The following is a 20,794-nucleotide window of genomic DNA, read 5'->3' on the forward strand; positions in this document are numbered from 1 at the left end:
GAAAGTTATGGATGAAAGTGTTACAGTATATGTGCAAAATGTAAATCTGCTGTAATGTGCATATGCTGTCGAAGATAAAACAGCTAATGAATCTGGTTCGAGTTCAGCGATACAGTTTTATGCACACAATTACTTGAAGAGCTGGTGTTTGGCTTCATGAATAAATGCAGTTTTGTTTGAAAACGTCAGCTGTGCCTGCCATCAACCTAGATATTTCTAAAAGCCCTTCCAGAAGTGCCTAGTCTAATTAAGGACTGCTGTGTCGCAGTTCTGTAAACTCTCCTCATTTCTGTGTGTGATCCACTCCCCATTTGGCCTGTTATCTGCACAGCAATACAATGCAAAGGTTTGTTCCCTCAGGCCAAGGACTTACAGTAAGTGTGAAAGCTACAGCAACGCTGTACATTCTGATGGAAAACTTGCACAACATGCTTGCGTCACGTCTTTGCCTACCTTTGGTAATAGTCCAATTAAAAACATTAAGATCTCCCGGGTGCAAGTTTTTTTTTTTGTTTTTTTTATTACTGTCTGGAAAGCCCGACTAAATCCCCATGAGATTAACTGCCTGACACAGATTCTGATTTTAAGAGCCCATACTCTCCCAGCGTCAGCAGTAAACCCATTAAGATTCGTCTCTGGGTCTACAAATGCTGCTCAGCTATAAAACCTGCTTTTTCATCCAGCTGGTAACAATTATTATGTAACAGAATTGCTCCTAAATTAGGTGTCTACTGCTGGTCTTAACCTTTTAACTACTAAGCCCTTGTGCACAACAGCTATTCATTATTCTGAATTATTATAAATAAGAAAACAACTCTGTTCCATATTTTCTTATGACATTTTCTAATTATTTTCTGTTTTTCAAAGTTCCGCTGTTAAAGCTTTATTCTTTGCTATTGAAGCGTGAGCATCCAAAAACATGTCCAGTTGGATCCACCTGGGCATTGGGTAAACCGTTAGGTCTCGAGGTGCTTGCTAAGTGTCTGTTTTCTCGTTCTCGTTTTCGATTCAGACATTGATGAGTGTGTTAATGAGACCATCTGTGGCAGCCACGGTTTCTGTGAGAACACGGACGGCTCGTACACATGCCTCTGCGACCGGGGCTTTGAAAACCCGCCTGAGACTCCAGGATGTGTTGGTAAGTCAGATGTTTCCTGCGGCTAAATATCTTCTATATTTATTGATATTTATAATGTGCAACAAATCCCTTCTCCTGTCACACAATGGCATATTTTTATAAAAACCCCACTAGACAAAACTGAGACATAGACCAACACAAATTCAGTCCCGTTAACAGTAAAGAAAGAAGGTCTCGCAGCCTACCATGGCCATTTCATTAAAATGGCAATAAAAAAATGAAAACTGGACACGTCAGCTGTTGATGCATGATCGAATAACCTTGCTTCAACAGCAACCAAACACAAAATATCAGCACAGGTTTCCAGTTCTTGTATTGCCCAATGGAAAGGTTCCAGTTGTAAAGAGACAGTCCTTTCAGGGCCAGGATATGCGATACAGAGATTCAGTTTATTGTTCTGACAGAAGAGGAGAAAGAGAGAGAGTGTGTGTGTTTTGAGTGCTGTGATGACAGGCCCTGATCTGGCCAGCCTGGTGTTGATCCTCCTGTGTTTTTGTTACAAGACATCAATGAGTGTGAGGTGATCACAGCGGTGTGCGGGACGGCTTTCTGTGAGAACGTGGAGGGCACCTTCCTGTGTATCTGCTCCGGCGACGATGAGGAATTCGACCCAGAGACCAGCCAATGCCGAAGCAGGGCGCTGATGGGTAGGGACTCTTACTCTGCAGCCTTCAGGCTCATCTCATGGGTTCATAACAGGATGGCTGGTTAAAGGGTTGTTCATCTGACACAGCACCCAGCAGCTGTCCTTGATTTCTCAAAATTGCTTTTAATTGCAGAAGATTGAACCCATTGTTACTGGTAAAGTTACCCAGTCCCCAAACAAATTAATATATTAAAGGTAATCTCTTTTCAAATCTTAACAGAAGTCCTGCCAAAAAATATAATTCCCTTATATATATATATAATATATAGATATATTATATATATATATATATATATATATATATATATATATATATATATATATATATATATATATATATATATATATGGTTCTTGGCAGTACTTGGTGTACAGCAATATGTTTCACATGGACAATACCTCTGCTAACTTCTATGAATGTAAATATTGAATGAAATGCAGTTTTGCATATTTGCGCAAATGGAAAATATGACCATATCTTAAAGGTCTGATTTCTCTGCTTCCTACTAATTGACAATTTTTTTTGAAATTGTGAGCTTTTCAGAATTGCATAACATTTGTTTCTTATCTCGTATAATGCTATTAAAATCAAAAAGCATTTCCAACTGTAGTCAAAGAATACATTTTGTATTTTTTTTTTTTGTGGTAGTTTCACATTTGATATATAAAAGACAATTCCTAGAACAATAGTTTTAAGAATCCTGGTCTTATTATAATGGTTTCCATGTGTCTATACCCCTGACCAAGTGATTCCCAGAACTGTTCAACTATTTGATTGTTGCCCAACTGGTGTAGACGGTGAACACCTTTCAAAACTCCCAGGAATGAGAAACCCCGCCCCCTTGTGGTCATTATTAATGACATATGCAGCAAATGTAGTCATAATTTGACCAAAATCTTGAGTCAGAATCTTGGATAGACCTGTAAAATATCAGTATATCATAACATCTGAAGTATTAATATGTCAAAAACATTAGGCTTTCTACGGTAAATACTGTACTGTATTTTTTGTGCTGTTTTGCGTCCTTGCTTTAAGGGACTTAAACCATACAAGTCCATCCCGATAATGCTGCCTCTCCTGAAAATAACAGTAAGTGAGGAGCTGTGAGCAGTACATGCCAGTGCAGGTTCAGTACTGTCTGCTACCCAGTGACCAAACTGGAACACTCATTGTAACTTTTTCAGGATATGGGAGCGTAGTGGACACACCAGTGGGGGCTGCCTCTAGTGGAGAGAGGAAGGAGTGTTATTACAACCTGGAAGATGCCAATTTCTGCGAGAACGTGCTGTCCCGGAACACCACCAAGCAGGAGTGCTGCTGTACTGTGGGGTCCGGCTGGGGGGACGACTGTGAGATCCACCCCTGCCCAATCACTGGGGGAGGTAGGGATGCAAGGAGGGGGCTGCTTCGTTTTACATTATGATACCTTATAAGAAAATCAAGGTTTTTTTTTTTTTACAGAATTAAGATTTGGGGAAAGTAGACGTTCATTAAAGGAAAATGTGAGATTTTTTTTATTGCTGTTTTACTTCCAGATGAATACAATGAGCTCTGTCCACAAGGGAATGGATTCTTATCAATGGAAGGCACGTCCTTTGGCTTTGGGCAACTGATATATAAAGGTAAATTATCGCTGTGTGCTGTATCACCAAAAGGACATGAAACACCATATTTATTATGTGCAAAGATCAAGCGGCAAAATTGATTTGAAAATGCCACCAACGTCTAATTAGATTAGTATACACATCTTGGCATTTTGTTGGCTTTTTCAAGTTTATTTAAAAACAAAATAGAACATAAACTTGCTGCAGCAGCAGTTCTTTTAATACACATGGATAATGTGATGTATAGGGGGAAAAAGCAGAATTTCCTATTTTTTACTAGTGTAATAAAAGCAAGGCTTCCAATCCCTAATACTGTACCTATAATTAAGCACAAGTGCACACCACAGAATGCACATCTTTTTCTAATATAAAACTGGCAGGCTCCTTACATACGTGCAAGGTGTTGTGCACACTACAGCAACACAGTCGTATTTTTCAGGGTTTGCTGATTTGAACACGCCACTAACAGCAGGTCGTGTTTGTTATGCTGTTCAATATTTTAGAGATTTCATTTTCCAAATTGATGGGGCATCTCAATTTGAATGAACATACCGTTCACTGATAGATGCGGGGCGGTCCTTTAATTGCAGTGGAATTGGCACCAGCTCATTACGTTCAATAAACATTTGCTGCCATTAATTCATTTAAATCCAAGCCCAGTTTTTTTTGTTCAGCCAAGCCACTGTTTATCAGCTCTTGGCACACACATAATGAGTCTATGAACACACTAAAGAGCCATGTGTATTAATAACATAGCAGCAATCCCTCAATTTAAGGGCAATGCAGATTGGTTTTTTTGGGTCTGCTAACTTTTCATTCTGATTCCAGATGCAGATGAATGTGTAATGTTTGGGTCCGAAATCTGTAAAAACGGTCTCTGTGCAAATATGGAGCCTGGCTACTCCTGTTACTGCCGAGTGGGATTCTATTATGATACCATCCGCCTGGAATGTGTTGGTAAGGCAGACTGTCTCCCTTTCCACTATTCCATGTGGAGATTGATTTAAACCTACATGCACCATACCACATCATCTCCTTACTTCATCATTGTACCCACACGTAATCAAAATCCACTTACTATATAACATTTGAGTACTATATTATTATTATTTTATTATTAATGAGTCATTTAACAGATGCTTTTATCCAAAGTGACTTACAGAGACTAAGGGGGTGCACTAGAGTCAGGACCTCGGTTTTATGTCTCATCCGAAGGATGGAGCACAAGGAGGTTAAGTGACTTGCTCAGTGTCATACAGAGCGCGAGTCAGTGGGTAAGCCTGGATTTGAACCGGGGACCTCCTGGTATGAAACACTTTCCTTTAGTGACTGGACCACCGAGCCAACATAGCCTGCCTGCCTGCCTGCCTTTGTTACATATAGGAATACAGGGCACAGGCCGTTCTTTAGTGTAGGGTGTATTCAAGTCTTTCTCCCAAGTGTTGCGCAGCACCAGCAAGTTGCCTGTCCAGTATCTGAAGTGCCCCTGTTCCCCTCTCAAATCAGATCACAATGAGTGTCAGGAGGAGGATACCTGTGTGGATGGAGAGTGTGTGAACACGCCCGGGTCCTTTAACTGTTTCTGCAGCCCTCCACTTGTCCTGGATGTGAGCCGCAGACGCTGCATCAACGCAAACTTCACATCAGGTAAATCAGGACGGGAACCTCCGGGCACCAGTTTAGTACCTGGTGCAGCTATTATTATACTGAGCATCAAAAGAAACGCATCACTTATATTTGAGCATCAAAAGAAATGTATCACTTATATTTGGATAAAATTCACTAGATCACAAACTCTGTTTTAGAGCAGGTGTAGTGACTTTTTATTGTGCTGTTTAACAATTGACATCACGAAGGTGCTGCAAAATGATCTGTCGATCTTGGGCAGGTATTGTGACTCTTGGTCTCCCAGTTCGTGGCCTGTCATTGACAGAGTTTGTCTAGCTATACCGTCTTGCCAGGTTTGAAATTGCTGGCTGTGAGCACCCAAGACAGCGAGCCACAGTACGCTGCCCTAGTCCAGCCTCCAACATGCTGATTGCACGAAGGTGCTGCTCTCTTGACAGACATGGCATATTGTTGTTTTTTTTTCTGCGATTTTCTTTATTGCTTTTATTCAAGCTTGCAAGTCAACAGCTGAAATCACTTTATACCCAGTGTGCAATCAACTGTCTCACCAATTAGGTGATTAAGAACATATCCATCAGTCATAGTCACTCAAGTGTATCCTGGTCAAGGATGAATGATCAAGTGATTAAAAAGAAACCAAAAACATTTCGTCAATGTCCATCAGCTTTATTTTTTTTGAAAAATAAATGTGTTATACTAGTGATGTTTCTTTTGATGCTCTGTATATATTGATATTCAATCAAATCAAACTTCAATACCTACAGTAAGATACATCCATAATGCAAGGATTCAAACGTTTAGGCTAGTACCTTGATTTATTTTACCTTAGAAACCCTGTTGTTTTTGTTCTGTGTTTTTAAAGTTCTGGATTATAACGAACTCTAACTCTTAACTCTCTCAGATGATCTGGATAGTGAGGACGATATCCACTTGGATATCTGCTGGGAGGAGGTGTCTAGCGAGTACATGTGCTCGAGACCTCTTACAAGCAGACGGACCACCTACACAGAGTGCTGCTGTCTCTATGGTGTAGCCTGGAGCAATGACTGTGCCTTTTGCCCAATGAGGAGCTCAGGTAATACACTCTTGTAATCATCACAGAGGTATGATCAACTAAATAATAATAACTTTGATAAGATACTGTGCCTGAGCAACTATCTGCCAAGCCAAGAACCACTTAAGACGCCTCCATGTTTTGAGTGCTGCGGTGCCAACTCCACCCCATATCTGATTCAAACAGAATGCTAAACAAAGGATTGCTACAGACGTTCTATATAAGTATACTGTTATCCCCATGCTGTATTGTGTGGCATACATCTTAACATAACAACATGGAATCTAATTACATTTAATATTCTTGCCTAATTTCAGCGGATTATGCAGCGCTGTGTAACCTTCCAAGGACAGATGGCCTGGGGGCAGATGGTCTCAGAGACAGACCAGGCTATGAATATGGACCAGATGGACCTTTATATGGGCCAGGCTATGTGGATCTTGGAAATAGCCCTTATTACAACAACCCGGGACCGGAGTATGGACCCCAGGACCTTGTCCCTTTGACCCCTTTTAGGAACCCGAGCGATGAGTATGGGTTCAGAGGGTCCCCGCCTCTTCGAACAAGTCAACCGCAAGAGTACCAGCCTCAGTTTGTAAACCCTTATGCTGGTAAGCAAGCCGTCATCTGCGTCTTTTAAGATTCTAGTGACAGATCTGAATACAGGCGCCCTCTACCTCTTGTTATGTGTAATTGCTGTGTGAGCTGTTTCACTGTTCATGTTCATTCGACCTATAATGCTTTACTTTTGAAAAATAGAAAATCAACTGATTGCTTGCTTAGAGAAAATGAAACTCGGAATGGATCCTCGTTTTGGTTTGTTTTCTTGCAGACAGGTTCGATGGGTTTGAAGGATTGCAGGCTGAGGAATGTGGGATTTTGAATGGCTGTGAGAATGGCCGCTGCGTGAGAGTGCGGGAGGGTTACACCTGCGACTGCTTTGATGGCTTTGAGCTTGATTTAAACAAAATGCTCTGCATTGGTAAGTCATTATTTTCATCACAGCAAAAACTGGATCTCTTCATTAACCTAGATCAGGTCTTAACACCTCCTTGATGAGATTACAGCACTGTGTTTGAACTCTAGTAGCATTGTCGGAATAATTGCCACAGTCAAGATAAAAGGAGAATGAACAGATTTCTGTCAACTGGCATTGTCACACTATTTTGAAGTGATAATTTAGTGTAGTTTTAGTTTAACAACAAACATGACTATCTAGAAAATTAAAGACGTTGATGGAAACCGTGAAGGGCAGTTTCATACAGTGTACATAAAAAATATATAAGCAGTAGTGCATGACATTAACTACTGATGAAACATGCAGTGTAACGTTACTCACTAGTACTGTTCACCAGTAGTATTTCTGCCTAGATATATCTTTTTTATTTTGTTTTGTTTTTAGACTGCTACATTTTGCCTCTCAAGCTAAAGGGATGAAATGAACAAGAAGACATGTATAGATGTTGGTGTTGAATGAATAAAGTACTTGCGTGCACACAGATAAAGCCATTTGTTCAATTGACATGGAAGTCCTGTGCATTTACTGTTAACGGCAGTTCTTTAAGAGTATGCCTCTTAATGAATTAAGTTTCTTCCTCCATTTTTTGCAGATATAAATGAATGTAAAGACATTAGCGAACAAAACTCCCTGTGCAAAAATGGCAGGTGCGTGAACACGGAGGGATCGTATAAATGTGTGTGCCTGCCAGGATTCCTGGCATCGCCGCAGCCGGATCACTGCATTCCCGAAGAGCCTAAAGCCCACAGCACCGAGGCGGAGCAGTGAAACAGGAAAGGGAGGAGTCCAGCCCTCATTTACACAGAGTCCCACTGGAAACCCATAGGGCCTGGCCGTAAATAATGGTGGGAAAAAACATAGCAAAGAAGAACTTGTGTGGACACAAGATCTGAAGTGAATGTATTACATGGGATTTCTAACTTTGTTGCCTTTTAAAGGGATTTAATAAAACAGGACTCCTTAATGGTTCCCAGAAAAACAAAAAGGAAAAAGCAAAACCACATTCATATTAAACGGTTTATTTTCAATCTGTACACCACTACTAGTCATAGGCCCGGGCATAATGTACATATCCAAAATAGTACTTGTTAGGATGTTTTCTCTTCTTTTTTTATAATTTATTTTTTTTAGAGTTTACGGCAGTTTTTAAAAAGAAAAGAAATATTGCTAAATTATATGATGTAAAAAAAAAATAACTCAACCTTCTAGTAAAGCTTTGATCTGTTTTGGATTTGGATCCAAAGGGTACAAATTGATCTGTTAACACATCATGTTTTATTAAAGTTTTGCAAAACTTGTATCTGCTTAACACTGTAACACTTGCTAACCTTTTAATAGTGGGGTGCATTCTTATTTTAGAGCAGTAATCTTCTAAAAATAAGCAGTGGGTGTTGTTGATAAATCAAGAGCTCAAGACGTTTACGATTAGTAACAATCTCAGATCCTGTGTAAGCACATTCCTATAGGGACAACCAGAACATATCTGCAAGTAAGCGATATTAATCTTGTTTACTGTGTGTGATTAGAGGCAAGTGAGAGAGGTCTGGATGCTGTGTACAGATTATGTACTATGTATTTAATTTTGTTTTTATATTTTAACATACTGTAGGTATATAGTGTATTAACTTTGTTCAGTTAAAATAAGCGATCTGTATTGCCAAATACATTTTAATACCAATACCATAGCTTTGTATTTCTGTGCAAAGTTGCTTTTAACAGATCTGTAATGAAATGTGCCTTACACTGTACCATACAAAGTGTATATATCCTGCCCTGTGGAGCAGACATTAGTACTGGTTATTATAGAATGGCAGCACCTTATCTCTAAATTCATCAAGTAAGTGCCAAGCAGTTATTACTATTACCCAAGGACTGGGTGAACAAACACAATGCTCATGTATACAGTTTGTGCAGATGGAAATATTATTATTAATAATATTATGGCACATTTTTGCAAGAAAGACCCTCCTACATATCCTGGCTTTTCTGGTCAGTCTAATGACTTGAAAGATCGCAACTCTTATTTTTTTTTTTTGTATTTGGGGACTTAAACAGCTCATCTTATCCGAGTATTCTGCACTATAAAATGTCTATTGAGAAGGTTCTGCCAGTCTTTGCAAGTACCAATTATCTATTTATGTTACAGGTAAAAGATGTTCTTTTCCTAATGCCCAAAGCCTGCATTGTGTGTAAAAGAAATGCAATAGCTGCTACAAGAAAGGTCTGTCAAAAGCAGACACTGATGCAGATTTAGAATGATCGTTTCCAGTGTTTAGTAGATTACAGTAGTAGACTAAAGACTTTGTTACAAGAAAAGAAAGCAACGAATGCTCATTTTTGCTGTATATATAATGTGTACTACTCAATAACTCATGTTAAATAGGACTGAATAGATACTGGGCTATTTCCACTGTTGGAAGCTGTGATCTGATATTGCTTTATACATTCCTTCATATACCTCTAACCGTAGTCCCTTTCAGTAAAGAAAATAAAGATTCCATTTTCAAGCCTGTTTTGTTTGTTTATTATTGTTTTTACCTCTGTGGCAAAAGGTTTATGAACAAAACAAAAAGAAAGTTTGAAAATGAAGACAGAATTCTTCTTTCACTCATTTTAAAAGTTCCTTAAAATCATATTGCTCAATGTTGAGCAAGTCTGCCAATCTGAGTGTTGAGTGTATCTATCCTTCTGTGATTTATTGCTCAATAAAATACCAGTGGACATTTATTTCTAAAATGCGTTTGGGTTATTTTAGCTTTAAAAACTACAACAGAATGTGTTATTTCTAAAAAGGAAAAATCATTACAAAACACACAGTCTGAACACAATTAATTTTTTTCAAAAACAATAGTCCTAGTTCAAGTAAAGTTACTGTTAATTTTCTAATATGGCAGTAAACGTCAGACACTCAAGTGTATTTTCCGCAGTGCTAACTCAAGATGTCATTCTCTGCTGCGGAAGCAGAAAGATTTTCTTAAAAGAAAGTGCACTTGTGTGTCCCACATCTTCACCAGATTATTATAACACACAGTTAAAATGCATCATACCAAACATCATTTTGTTTGTAACTGCAGATCAGGATTTTTAAAGAAAACAATGAAATTCAAGTGACTTCGTGATACTTACTGGCATGTGAAAAAGCATTGGCGACAGTAAAAAATATAAATATATTTTAACAGATGTTAATATTTACCAGACAGACAGCAACACAACTAACACAAATTTAAATAAATGCCAAAAAGCATTATTTCAATACCACTACACTAAGACAGTGAGCATTAAAGTAAAAAACAAACAAAATAAAAACATTAAACCTACATTGTCCTAAAACTCCAGAACTTGAAGTAGTTATTGCTAAAAGGGTTATACAGGTGATTTTAAACGTCTCACAGAAAGCCTGTCGCCCGAGTCACAGTAACGACCTAACCCTAAACATTTAAATATAGTTGATTTTGTGTAATTTGCAGAATTGCAGTGTGCTGAGGTACTTAATTAAATAAAATGTAACAGGAGTCTATTAGGCCCAATCACTTCATATCTTCTCTTGTGATAATGCATGCCAGGGGTGGCACTCTTCAGAAGGGGCAGACCCTTGTGATGGAAACCAGTATGGACTCACCTGTACAAGAAGAGTACGACCAGCACAGCCACTCCTCCACTGTATATCACTCGCGGGACAGGAGGACTAACAAACAAGTCCCAGCTCTGCAGCATGGTGTCCCAAGTTATCCCTGAAAACAACACAATAGTCCTAAGGCTGTAAAACTTTTGTAGTAAACTCTTTTACAGTAAGGGTTAATACAGTATGAACATATGTCAATATTTGGTATGCAGTTGCTTAAATAGTTACATAACAAATAACGGTCACATCAGAGCTGGAATAAAAGGACACCAGTATTAAAGAACACCAAATAATGAATAAAAACAACACGGTCTGTATATATTAACCATTTAAAACATCACTGAAATCAGGAGATGTTTCCAGGTACAGCAATAGACTTACCAGTTAGCATACTGCTGAAAAGAAAAGCAGGAAAATAATGATGATAGTACAGGATGCGGTCCATAGTGAAAAAGGGAAGGTAATGAAGTAGCCACCCCAGCATCTCCCTTCCGCCTTCCATCAGCACCCTGCATCGCTCTGCAAGAGAGAGAAGCCACCGGCAACTGTTCTAATCTCACAACAGTAATAAATGTAGCCTACATCAAATTCCCAGAACCAAGACATAGCACAACATTATTTATTCGTAGATCTAGAACTTACTGTGGGATTATTTGTAAAAGTACTGAATGTAAGGTAGTTCTCCGATGGTCTTAGTTAGTGTCTTAATGGCAGAACATTTACACAAGTGTACTCAGTCTATATGTGATCCCATGAAATCAACTGAAAAGGCCTGTGTTTTCAAAACTCGTAGGCACCATACAGCCTTATTAAACCACTGTGTAGAAGACTATAATTACCCAGTATAACTTACTGTACCTCTGGCTTTCTGGATCAGTGGAATCCCCCTCTGTATAGACGTTGCTGCTATGGTAACCATAACCATGTAGAGGGCAATGCTGAACAGATTTAACCACCAGATCACCTGGAAGACAGCAACAACAGAAGGATGTCAGAACTGGATGTTTCCACATTATTAAGTATATGTACATTTGGCCAGGTGATTTACTTACAGGGTTTCCCAGGAGATAAATTCGATATTCTGTCTCATTCACACCCGAGAACCGCAGGCCGTGGGGGAACAAATGCACTCTTTAGGTTGCCTACGTGTGCACTACTCATGTTTGGAAACATTATACTGCATTTAACATTAACGCATTACCTGATATAGAGGACATTTTACCTAAAAAACTTACCTGGTAGTTCATTGGCCAGTGACAGGGTTTAGAATTGACTTCATTATCTTTAGGTTTCAGACCGCTGTTACCCTGCCAGAGGGGGGAAAAAAAGTAATAAAAAATGAACAAGATATTAATTAAGCATATTTTCCCCAAACAACAATTATGGTTCTGATACTTATCTGCCATCTTCCTTGATAACTAACAAAGAGAACTATAACTATTGTATTTTGTAATAAATCGGCTCTACAAAGCAACACCGCCTCAGTGTTTTCTCAGTCAGTACTGTTACTTTTTTACATGCCAATCAAAAGCAGGCTGAGACAGGGATCACTTTGCCTGAAGCTGTGCAACTCAGGAATTCATCTGGTCAGCTAAGCAGGATTCGGACCGATCAATACTTGGGTTATGTTGAATGTAATGCTACGTTATGTTATGCAGACATCAATTCAATTGTAAATTTATAATCTTCATTCACAATTCTCAAGCTGCCATTATAGAACATAAAAGGGGGTGATTTTAAAGAGGGGGAAAAAAATTACGAGTCAGCATGCCTATTATCATAGAGGGGCACAAGCAAAGAAAGCACCATGCTGTACTGCTGAAGAGTTCATCTCGAAAGAAATTTTAAACCACTGTCAAGTCTGCAGGACTCAAAACCTTCATGACTCATAAGCGTTTCTTATTGAACCAGTGATTGCCCAACACACAAACACCACCAAGAATAAGGGTACATAACTTATAGGCAACATTAAATGTAGTAATTAATTATAAAAATAAAAAAAAACTTTCATTTTTCATAAAACCCTTCTTCACCAGTATCCAAGGCAACACTGGCAATGGTAACCTATATAATGTGCTGGGTTAGCATCAGTCAGGCTTCCCCTACAGGTAATCCAGGTAGCAGTCCATTGTATAATCCTGTGAGCTACAAATCCCTGCATAGCTACCAAACAGGGTAGCTCGAAGAACACCACACAAACATAGTAACTGAAGAAACATCAGCAGTTACTAAGCATCAAGGTATTAAATGGATTTTGAAGGTACCCTGATTTAGCTTTTTTTTTCTGTACAGATTTGTAATTAGAAGTTCAAAGCAAGCATGGCCATAAAAACATACATTAAAAAAATCAAAGCATGCTGGTTTCTTCTTATATAGTTGAACACACTGAAGATTAAAGAAAAACACATCAAGATGCATTCCGTATTCTCACATTTAATAAAATATTTATTAAGCAGTCAAACCTGAGGGGGTTTACTAGAGCTCTGGCTTTCAAAGAGAAGTTTCTATTTGATTAAATGCATCACTTTGAAGATCAGAGTGCAGAGTTTATTAGCTGATAATAAATCTTTGCATGTCCTACATTTAGCATTGACGTGATCCTCAAAGTTCCACTGGGAGTTGGGTGTTTCCTTCAGGTAGGGACTGCAAGAGACTTCCACCTGTTCTCAGCCCCTGGAAAAGGAAAATACAGGAATAACCAGAGCATTAGCATATCGCGTCTCAATGTTAACAATCTCAACATTACATCTCATTTATATAGCAAGTCACAAGCCAGAATAGGAGTCCAACTGCTTCTTTAGTATTTCATTTTGTATCTACTTTTAGAATATTGAAACAAGAAATAAACTGCTCTGGTGCAAAAGACTACCGTTCATGCCAGTCAAGGGCCGCTTTGTACCCGCGAGGAAGCTCACCACTTTGGCAGTTTTTCCAGAGAAGTACAGGACACAGCCAGTGGACAAGTGAATGAGACGGACTTTACTCCTCAGCACTTTGACCAGATCTCCAGGCTTCCCACCACACACCTCGATCTGCCAGAAATCATTCAGGTCTCCTGTGCCGTTCTGGAACCAAAAGAACGGTGGCACTACTTAAGAATGAAATGCATGTTATGCAATACTTTTATATGGTATTGTTTAGTAAAATGACAGTCCAGTAATAAACTAACACTCATTAATCAGTCTCAGCCCAATAAAACAATGCAGTTCGAGCTGATGCACTTACAAGTTGCAAGTTGAAGTGTCTGTCTACTTGACTAAGCTTTAACTTCCCCAAACTTCAATTTGTAATGGACTGCTGCTAGAACACATGCACCTATTTTGATTCTTAAAAAAGCATTGATATCTTATAATTGTACTTACAATTCCATATCCTGTAACCTGAAAGTGTTTCTTTGTTAATGGGGCTTCATGCAGGTGGCTGTGCAGGTTGCGTGATGTTCTAAGAAGGAGGAGCAAAATAAAATTAAATAAATAAATAAACAAATAAATAAATTCAAATTCAAATTAATTCACAGATTGCAATTGACTTTGGTGTTAGTGAAATTCTGAACGTTTCTCCTTACTCTTTGTGTTCAAGTCTGATGATGTCCCCGTGTTTGACAAATTCCACTGGGTCAGTAAGGTTTTTAAGGCAAAATAAATCAAGATTAACTAGTTTTATCAAAATACATGTAATACTTCTGCAAGAATACAAGATTTAAAAAATCCTATACATAATCATAACTTCTGCAAACAATGAAGTGTAAAACACAGCAAGTAAAACACAAAAGCATAAAAAGACAACCATGAGATTTCAAGTAAAAGTTCTGACCTGTTTTAAAATCCTGTTTCCTTACAAACCACAAGTTATTGAAGTCCTTATGTGAATAGGCAGTGATCTATAAACAAACAAACAAACAAAAAATTAAGCAATAATATTATTAAATACATATGTTTGTTTTGTTTTTTTTTGTTTGTTTTTTTTTTTTTTTTGGGGGGGGAGTTTTGAGTAACAAATTGTTTCAAATACAGTGACCTATTGTTTGAGTAACAAAAATAATTCAAATACACTGACCTGTTGTTGCCGAGCACCGACCCCCTCCGGGTACAGATGCCAGTGGGAATGGAAGTACCCGCCAGCAATCCGCACATTTTTCATTGTGATAGTCGATCCATATGCCAGGTCTGGATGAGAAATTAAAAAACATTAAAAATCACATTTCAGTACAGGAAAATCGTAGTTTTTTTTTTTTTTTTTTTTTTAAATGGGACATAAACTACATATGTACCAAACATGTACCAAGCTTTGTTTCTTAAGGAATGCCGATCCATCTTTGGGCATATAAAGAACATATCCGGGGAGTATTCTATATATGGTTAGATACTTTTCTTATGTAAACACTCATGTCAAAGCTCCCAGGATTTGTCAAACGTTTCCTGGTCGTACTGGTTAATAACAGAGTGAGCCCACCCTTTTTTAGTTGATGATAGGGTTACAATTCCTCAGGTTTAGCCACAGAACGTATATTGGAATATAGACGCTTGGTAGTTATGGAGCGCTTCACAGTCATTTTATTTGATCACTGCTCGTCCTTATAGTAGTTCTTGCTTTACCTTTTTCTATGAGAGTTGAACTTTACCATGCTCAACACGGACCCAAATATAAAAAACATCAAGATGGGGTCCAACAAGATATACTGTGAGATTGTGATGCAGCCCGTATCTGTTAAACAAAACGAAAAAAAAAAATCCTGTGATTACAAGGCAGAAGTAAAAAGCTAGTTTTTCACACATACAGTAAAACAACAGTCTTACCGAAAATAAGAAGTGATGTAGTAATCAGGGCGGCAGGGAGCGACTTGGATAACTCCAGCACAGTGAGGTAAGCGAATGGGGGCAGACATGAACCAAGGAGGGCACAAAACTGCAGCGAGACAGCAGAAGAAAAGTGCACAATTGCAGATAACATCATCTTTAAAATGGCTTAGTTAGTTTCAAATAGATTTTGCACAAAAGTTTAAAACAGTATGTAAATGCATCGATTGTCATCCTAAAAATCAATCACCTAATCATTGCCTCACCACTGGATGTAATCATGTTGTTCCCCCAGTCTGTAAACTTGTATGCTTACCGCTCTCATTCCAGCATAGTTGTGCTCTTCAAATTTGTCCCCAGGTTTGACAAACGGGAAAGAGCCATCATAGCCAGTCAGGTATCCAGCCAAACCAATCAGCATCTAGTAAACAAGAAGGGATCAATAAACAATCCAACACACTGGAACCTCTGAGAACATACATGTGATACTCAAGTACATCTAGCTAACTTTAGACAAAAAAACTAAAAACCTGTGATATTTAGCACTACAGGGATGGAAATAAAGACCTACTGCATAGCTGTTTTACCCATTCCAGGTATTAATATGAGCTTCATTAGCCATGGTGTGTAAGTAACAAGCTCCGGAGTGTCTTATTAAACTCCCAGTAAAACCAGGAATGGAGTAAACTGCTAAGCAATGGGAGTCTTATTTCATCCCTGCACTAGAAAATAATGGGTGTGTATATGGCATATCTGACATATCACGTTTCCTGTAATATGTAAAAGCTGTATCCCCCTGTTGCAAGCCACCATACAGAAGATCTGCCTTGACTTGTATTAGACTAGGGCTGATAATGGGCATTCAGTATGCAGGTGCTGCTGTATCCCACACTAATTACTTAGGAACTGTCTAAATATCCACTTGAACTTGGAAGAAAACTTTGCGGCAACAAGATGAAATAGTACAATGGTATTACCCAAGTTTGCTGTACAATATTAATTTACTATTAGAAAGGGCAAGGTAATCAAGTGCTCCATATTGCACTGTGTTACGTCTGCAGTGTGTTTAGTCGAAAAATAAAGACGTGCATTTTACCGTAAACTGAAAGTACCTGGCGATACTACTATGTTGTGCGTTATAAAACAAATTCACAAAAATGTCAGCCCTGTGTTGTGAAACATTCGTACTTTTTAACAGACTCTCCTCAGTCACATGGGAGAGGGGAGGATTTTTGGCGACGTATCTGATTGGCTGCAAATTAAGTGAACTTTCATTCAATGGACTGACTGTTCAGATTATTGTAACGAGCTATAATCTCTGTTAAACCATGGCAACTCCAGACAAGGTGAGGAATATCACTGTGCAGATACACCGCGAAAATTGCAAATGTAACGTTTGAATAATGTCAGAGTGGTGCATCAAGTGTATGTAAACTCAATAAGGTTTTCTTTGTGTTTGTGTCCCAGCCTGTTCTGTATAGTTATTTCAGGAGCTCCTGTTCCTGGAGAGTTCGGATCGGTGAGAAACTCTTAATAATATTGCAAAACTTTAAGATTGAGATCTTCTTTAAATCAGCACAAAGACTAAATATACACACAGTATCTAAAACAAACGCGTGCACCTATTTCTTTATACTTTTGTTTTTTGTTTTGTTTTTTGGTTACTTTTAATGAAAAACAGATGTCGGAGAGATTACTGTAATACGGTCTGCTTCATTTTCCCAGCTTTTGCACTGAAGGGTATAGATTATGACCAAGAAGCAGTTAATCTTATAAAGGACGGAGGGCAACAGGTACTGTTATTTTTATATATTCATTCATATCAAATGGCTGTTTCTATTCCAGTATACCAGCATGCAATGTATATGCAATATAACCTTTTCTGGTTTGGTAAGCAACATTTTAGTGATTTTAGTAACTTAGTGATTTTAGCTTTGATAGGGAAATATGAAGTATGTGTTTAGTTCAATTTTTAAAATCTAGCAACACAATTGTTGTGTGCATGACTGGTTTGAGAATGCTATTTTGTATCTTTATACTGAAGTTCTCTTTTAATGCAGCAATCAGAGAAGTACAAGGCATTGAACCCTATGCAACAGGTGCCAGCACTCTGCATTGATGGAATCACCATCTCCCAGTCGGTGAGTCTCAGATCAAAGTTTAACTCCCCCAGCGTTGTAACTTACCTCTGCTGACTGGCTGATTAATGAACACAACTTACCTCTGCTGACTGGCTGATTAATGAACACAACAAACACTCATAAAGGGTTATACCTAGACTACTGTGCTGTCATTATGGGAGTCAAGTAAGTGTGTGTGTGTGTGTGTGTGTGTGTGTGTGTGTGTGTGTGTGTGTGTGTGTGTGTGTGTGTGTGTGTGTGTGTGTGTGTGTGTGTGTGTGTGTGTGTGTGTGTGTGTGTGTGTGTGTGTGTGTGTGTGTGTGTGTGTGTGTGTGTGTGTGTGTGTGTGCGCTCAGTCAGCTGATACTGTGCTTTCCTCATCATTATTAGCTGGCCATAATTCAGTATCTTGAAGACACCAGACCCGGCCCACCTCTTCTACCTCAGGACCCGAAGAAGAGAGCCCAGGTGCGGATGATTTGTGATCACATCGCCTCCGGCATTCAGCCACTACAGGTATGGCAACTGCATGTATGTGTTTGCTTGCTCATCAAGTGTAACACCTCATCTGATTTATGGACCTGCTTTATTAAGTTGGTAGTGTTTGTTAATATTGTGGATCTGTTTATGCTCTTTTCCAGAACCTCTATGTATTACAGAAAATAGGTGCTGAAAAGGTGGAGTGGGCACAACATTTCATCGTCCGTGGGTTTCAAGGTGGGTGTTAAGTAATTTTTTACATGTTTTATTACCATTTTTGCTCAATAACTTTGCTTGATACACAGAGATCTGTGGCAGATCAGGTCTACAATTATATCCAGAATAACAAATCTTATGCAGTGTAGAGGTATTGACTAATTCAGCTTTAACTGAAGTAGCTGCAATAGCAAGGTCATATCCTGTACTGATCACTGAACAGTATGAAGTTTTGACCATGAAGGAATCTCCAGCCCTTGAAGTAAAGCATCTCTGATAAGAGTGCTTCTCCCCTTTCAAGTAAAGGAAAGCACATTCCTGATTTCTGTTCATCTTTTACCAGCTCTTGAGCACATCCTTCTGCAGACAGCAGGGCGGTACTGTGTTGGTGATGAGGTAATGTTGAAAAATGTTTTCTTTTTTTTTTTCTAAATTGTCCAGTACAGATTAGATTTTTTTTTTTTTTTAGTGCTGTTAATTATTTTTGAGTTCATTAAAGCAGCAGTCAAAATACATTTTATAATGTAGTGTGAATATACTGTAGCTTATTTACAAAAGCATTAGGAGACAGTTAGATCTGTAGAATACCTACAGAAATGCTGAATATTTGCAACTAGGAAAAAGAACAAAAAAAAAAAGTGGTCTGTTGCAAGGATGGAAATAACACCCCCATTGCATAGCAGTTTGATCCATTTCTGGTTTTACTAGGATTTTAATATACACACCTGAGCTTGTTACTTATAGACTGGGGCTAATCCAGTTCATAGTAAAACCAGGAATGGGGGGAAACTGCTATGCGATTGAAGTCTTATTTGCAGCCCCGTGTTGGTGTTAACTGTCCTTTCAAGGCATCGTCTTTAATTGTAACATAAAAGAACATTTTCTCCTTTATTTTTAGATTTCAATGGCCGACATTTGTTTGGTTCCACAGGTTTATAACGCTGAGAGGTAAGACAGTTGGTAGGGGTGTGTGTAAATAGATGTACTATATTACAATTTCCCTTTTTAAATAAATTGAGAAAACGGATGGTGATGTAATTAGGGTTCATTATTTCAAATCGCTGAAACACCAAGTCACCATTGCAAGTTCTGTTAGCACAAATCATCTCATTGGAAGAGATGTTCATTCCAATGTGTAGAAAAAGGACTCCCACTGTATAATAATTTGAGCTATGTCTAGGTTGTTTTGTCTAAAAAGTTACACAACTGGGCTTAAACTCATAGCAGATGTCCTGCATTCTAAATAGGTTTAAGGTTGACCTGACACCTTTCCCAACTATAAAGAGGTTAAACGAGACCCTGCTCGGATTGGAAGCGTTTCAAGTAAGTCACCCATCACGCCAGCCTGACACCCCAGCAGACCTTCAAGCGTGAGAGCAACACAAACCAGCCACGAACGCTTCGGATCCACGGCGCAACGACCACACGCTGATGTTCAAGACGACAGGATTAAAAGATTATATTGCGATCTCAGACAGAGGGAAGAGGGGGAAAGAGATATGTTGTGTTTCATATGCCATGGTTAATAAAGTAATGTGAAAATGATGGTGTGTTTTTGTAATATCACGACATAACTTTTCTAATTTGAGTTTCAGAATCCGGGGAATTGAGTTGATTTTTGTTTAAGACACCAATGGCTATAATTTTGAAATATATTTTAAAGTGAGGAGATACAAGAAAACAAAAATGTATAAAAATAACACCTAGTTTATATATATATATATATATATATATATATATATATATATATATATATATATATATATATATACACATACACACATACAGTGGCAAGTTAGTCCATTCACAAACTTTCACCACTGTCAGTGGTGTGATTGGGTGGAGCTCCATGAAAACATGTCTTGATCAATACTATACAAATGCAGATTACAGTTGCTATGTAAAGCAATAGCTTCAACATCTTAATACATTACCAATGGATGGTTAGAAAAATAAATAAATAAATTTAGCTTAATACAAACATGACTAAAATGCAATCATTTAAACCTTTTGCCATTTCTGTCGATCACAACTTAATACCCTGTTCATTTTGATATATTGTGCAGTTACAGTTCTGTACATTTTTATATGTGATCTCACCCATCAATTTTAACCCAATACACAAGTTTTTTCATATATAATTTAGGCAACTAGCCTCCACAAGATAAATAAAATACAAGTCACCCAGTGTCATTTGTAAATCAAGCTTTACATTTAAAACATTTAGTTACATTACAATTGAACAATGTATGTAATGTTGAAAAACATTGTTTAAAAAAGTAAAACTATAAAAAAAATAAAATAAAAAAGGATACAAAAAGTAGAAACAACAAAAGCCCCTTTCCACTCCCAGGACCACACACACAACAGCTGTCTGCAACCAGAGGCTTACACCATTTATTTTGCAGTGTACAGAACACCATACAGGGGATTACTATACTAAAATCATAATCCTGATCATACACTTGTGT

The 20,794-nt window shown here is 38.2% G+C and overlaps 2 protein-coding genes and 1 pseudogene across 5 annotated transcripts in view; 2 read left to right on the plus strand and 1 right to left on the minus strand.

The window, feature by feature from the left end:
• Positions 1–9,816, plus strand: part of LOC121330332 (latent-transforming growth factor beta-binding protein 2-like) — a 93,938-nt gene extending 84,122 nt beyond the window's left edge. For all 3 annotated transcript variants that reach the window (XM_041276780.1, XM_041276783.1, XM_041276782.1), the window contains 10 exons: positions 1,013–1,138; positions 1,642–1,785; positions 2,969–3,166; positions 3,320–3,406; positions 4,217–4,345; positions 4,895–5,035; positions 5,919–6,092; positions 6,389–6,682; positions 6,904–7,053; positions 7,682–9,816. In XM_041276780.1, coding sequence (XP_041132714.1) covers positions 1,013–1,138; positions 1,642–1,785; positions 2,969–3,166; positions 3,320–3,406; positions 4,217–4,345; positions 4,895–5,035; positions 5,919–6,092; positions 6,389–6,682; positions 6,904–7,053; positions 7,682–7,857 — 1,619 coding nt within the window. In that variant the 3' untranslated portion in view covers positions 7,858–9,816. The remainder of the gene's footprint in view (positions 1–1,012; positions 1,139–1,641; positions 1,786–2,968; positions 3,167–3,319; positions 3,407–4,216; positions 4,346–4,894; positions 5,036–5,918; positions 6,093–6,388; positions 6,683–6,903; positions 7,054–7,681) is intronic.
• A 1,297-nt stretch (positions 9,817–11,113) lies between these two features.
• LOC121329695 lies at positions 11,114–16,673 on the minus strand (annotated as a pseudogene).
• A 77-nt stretch (positions 16,674–16,750) lies between these two features.
• Positions 16,751–19,868, plus strand: LOC121329550 (maleylacetoacetate isomerase-like). Of its 2 annotated transcripts, XM_041275178.1 has the most exons (9): positions 16,751–16,853; positions 16,975–17,026; positions 17,233–17,300; positions 17,568–17,648; positions 18,018–18,143; positions 18,269–18,344; positions 18,667–18,719; positions 19,222–19,271; positions 19,571–19,868. In XM_041275178.1, the coding sequence occupies exons 1-9, from the start codon at positions 16,836–16,838 to the stop codon at positions 19,695–19,697; spliced, it is 651 nt and encodes a 216-aa protein (XP_041131112.1). In that variant the 5' UTR covers positions 16,751–16,835; the 3' UTR covers positions 19,698–19,868. The 2 variants fall into 2 exon arrangements, with proteins under 2 accessions (XP_041131112.1, XP_041131113.1); XM_041275179.1 differs by lacking the exon at positions 16,975–17,026 and having other exon boundaries at positions 16,835–16,853.
• The last annotated feature ends 926 nt before the right edge of the window (positions 19,869–20,794 follow it).

Source organism: Polyodon spathula, chromosome 17 (genome assembly GCF_017654505.1).
Source record: "Polyodon spathula isolate WHYD16114869_AA chromosome 17, ASM1765450v1, whole genome shotgun sequence".
Taxonomy (NCBI): Eukaryota; Metazoa; Chordata; class Actinopteri; order Acipenseriformes; family Polyodontidae; genus Polyodon; species Polyodon spathula.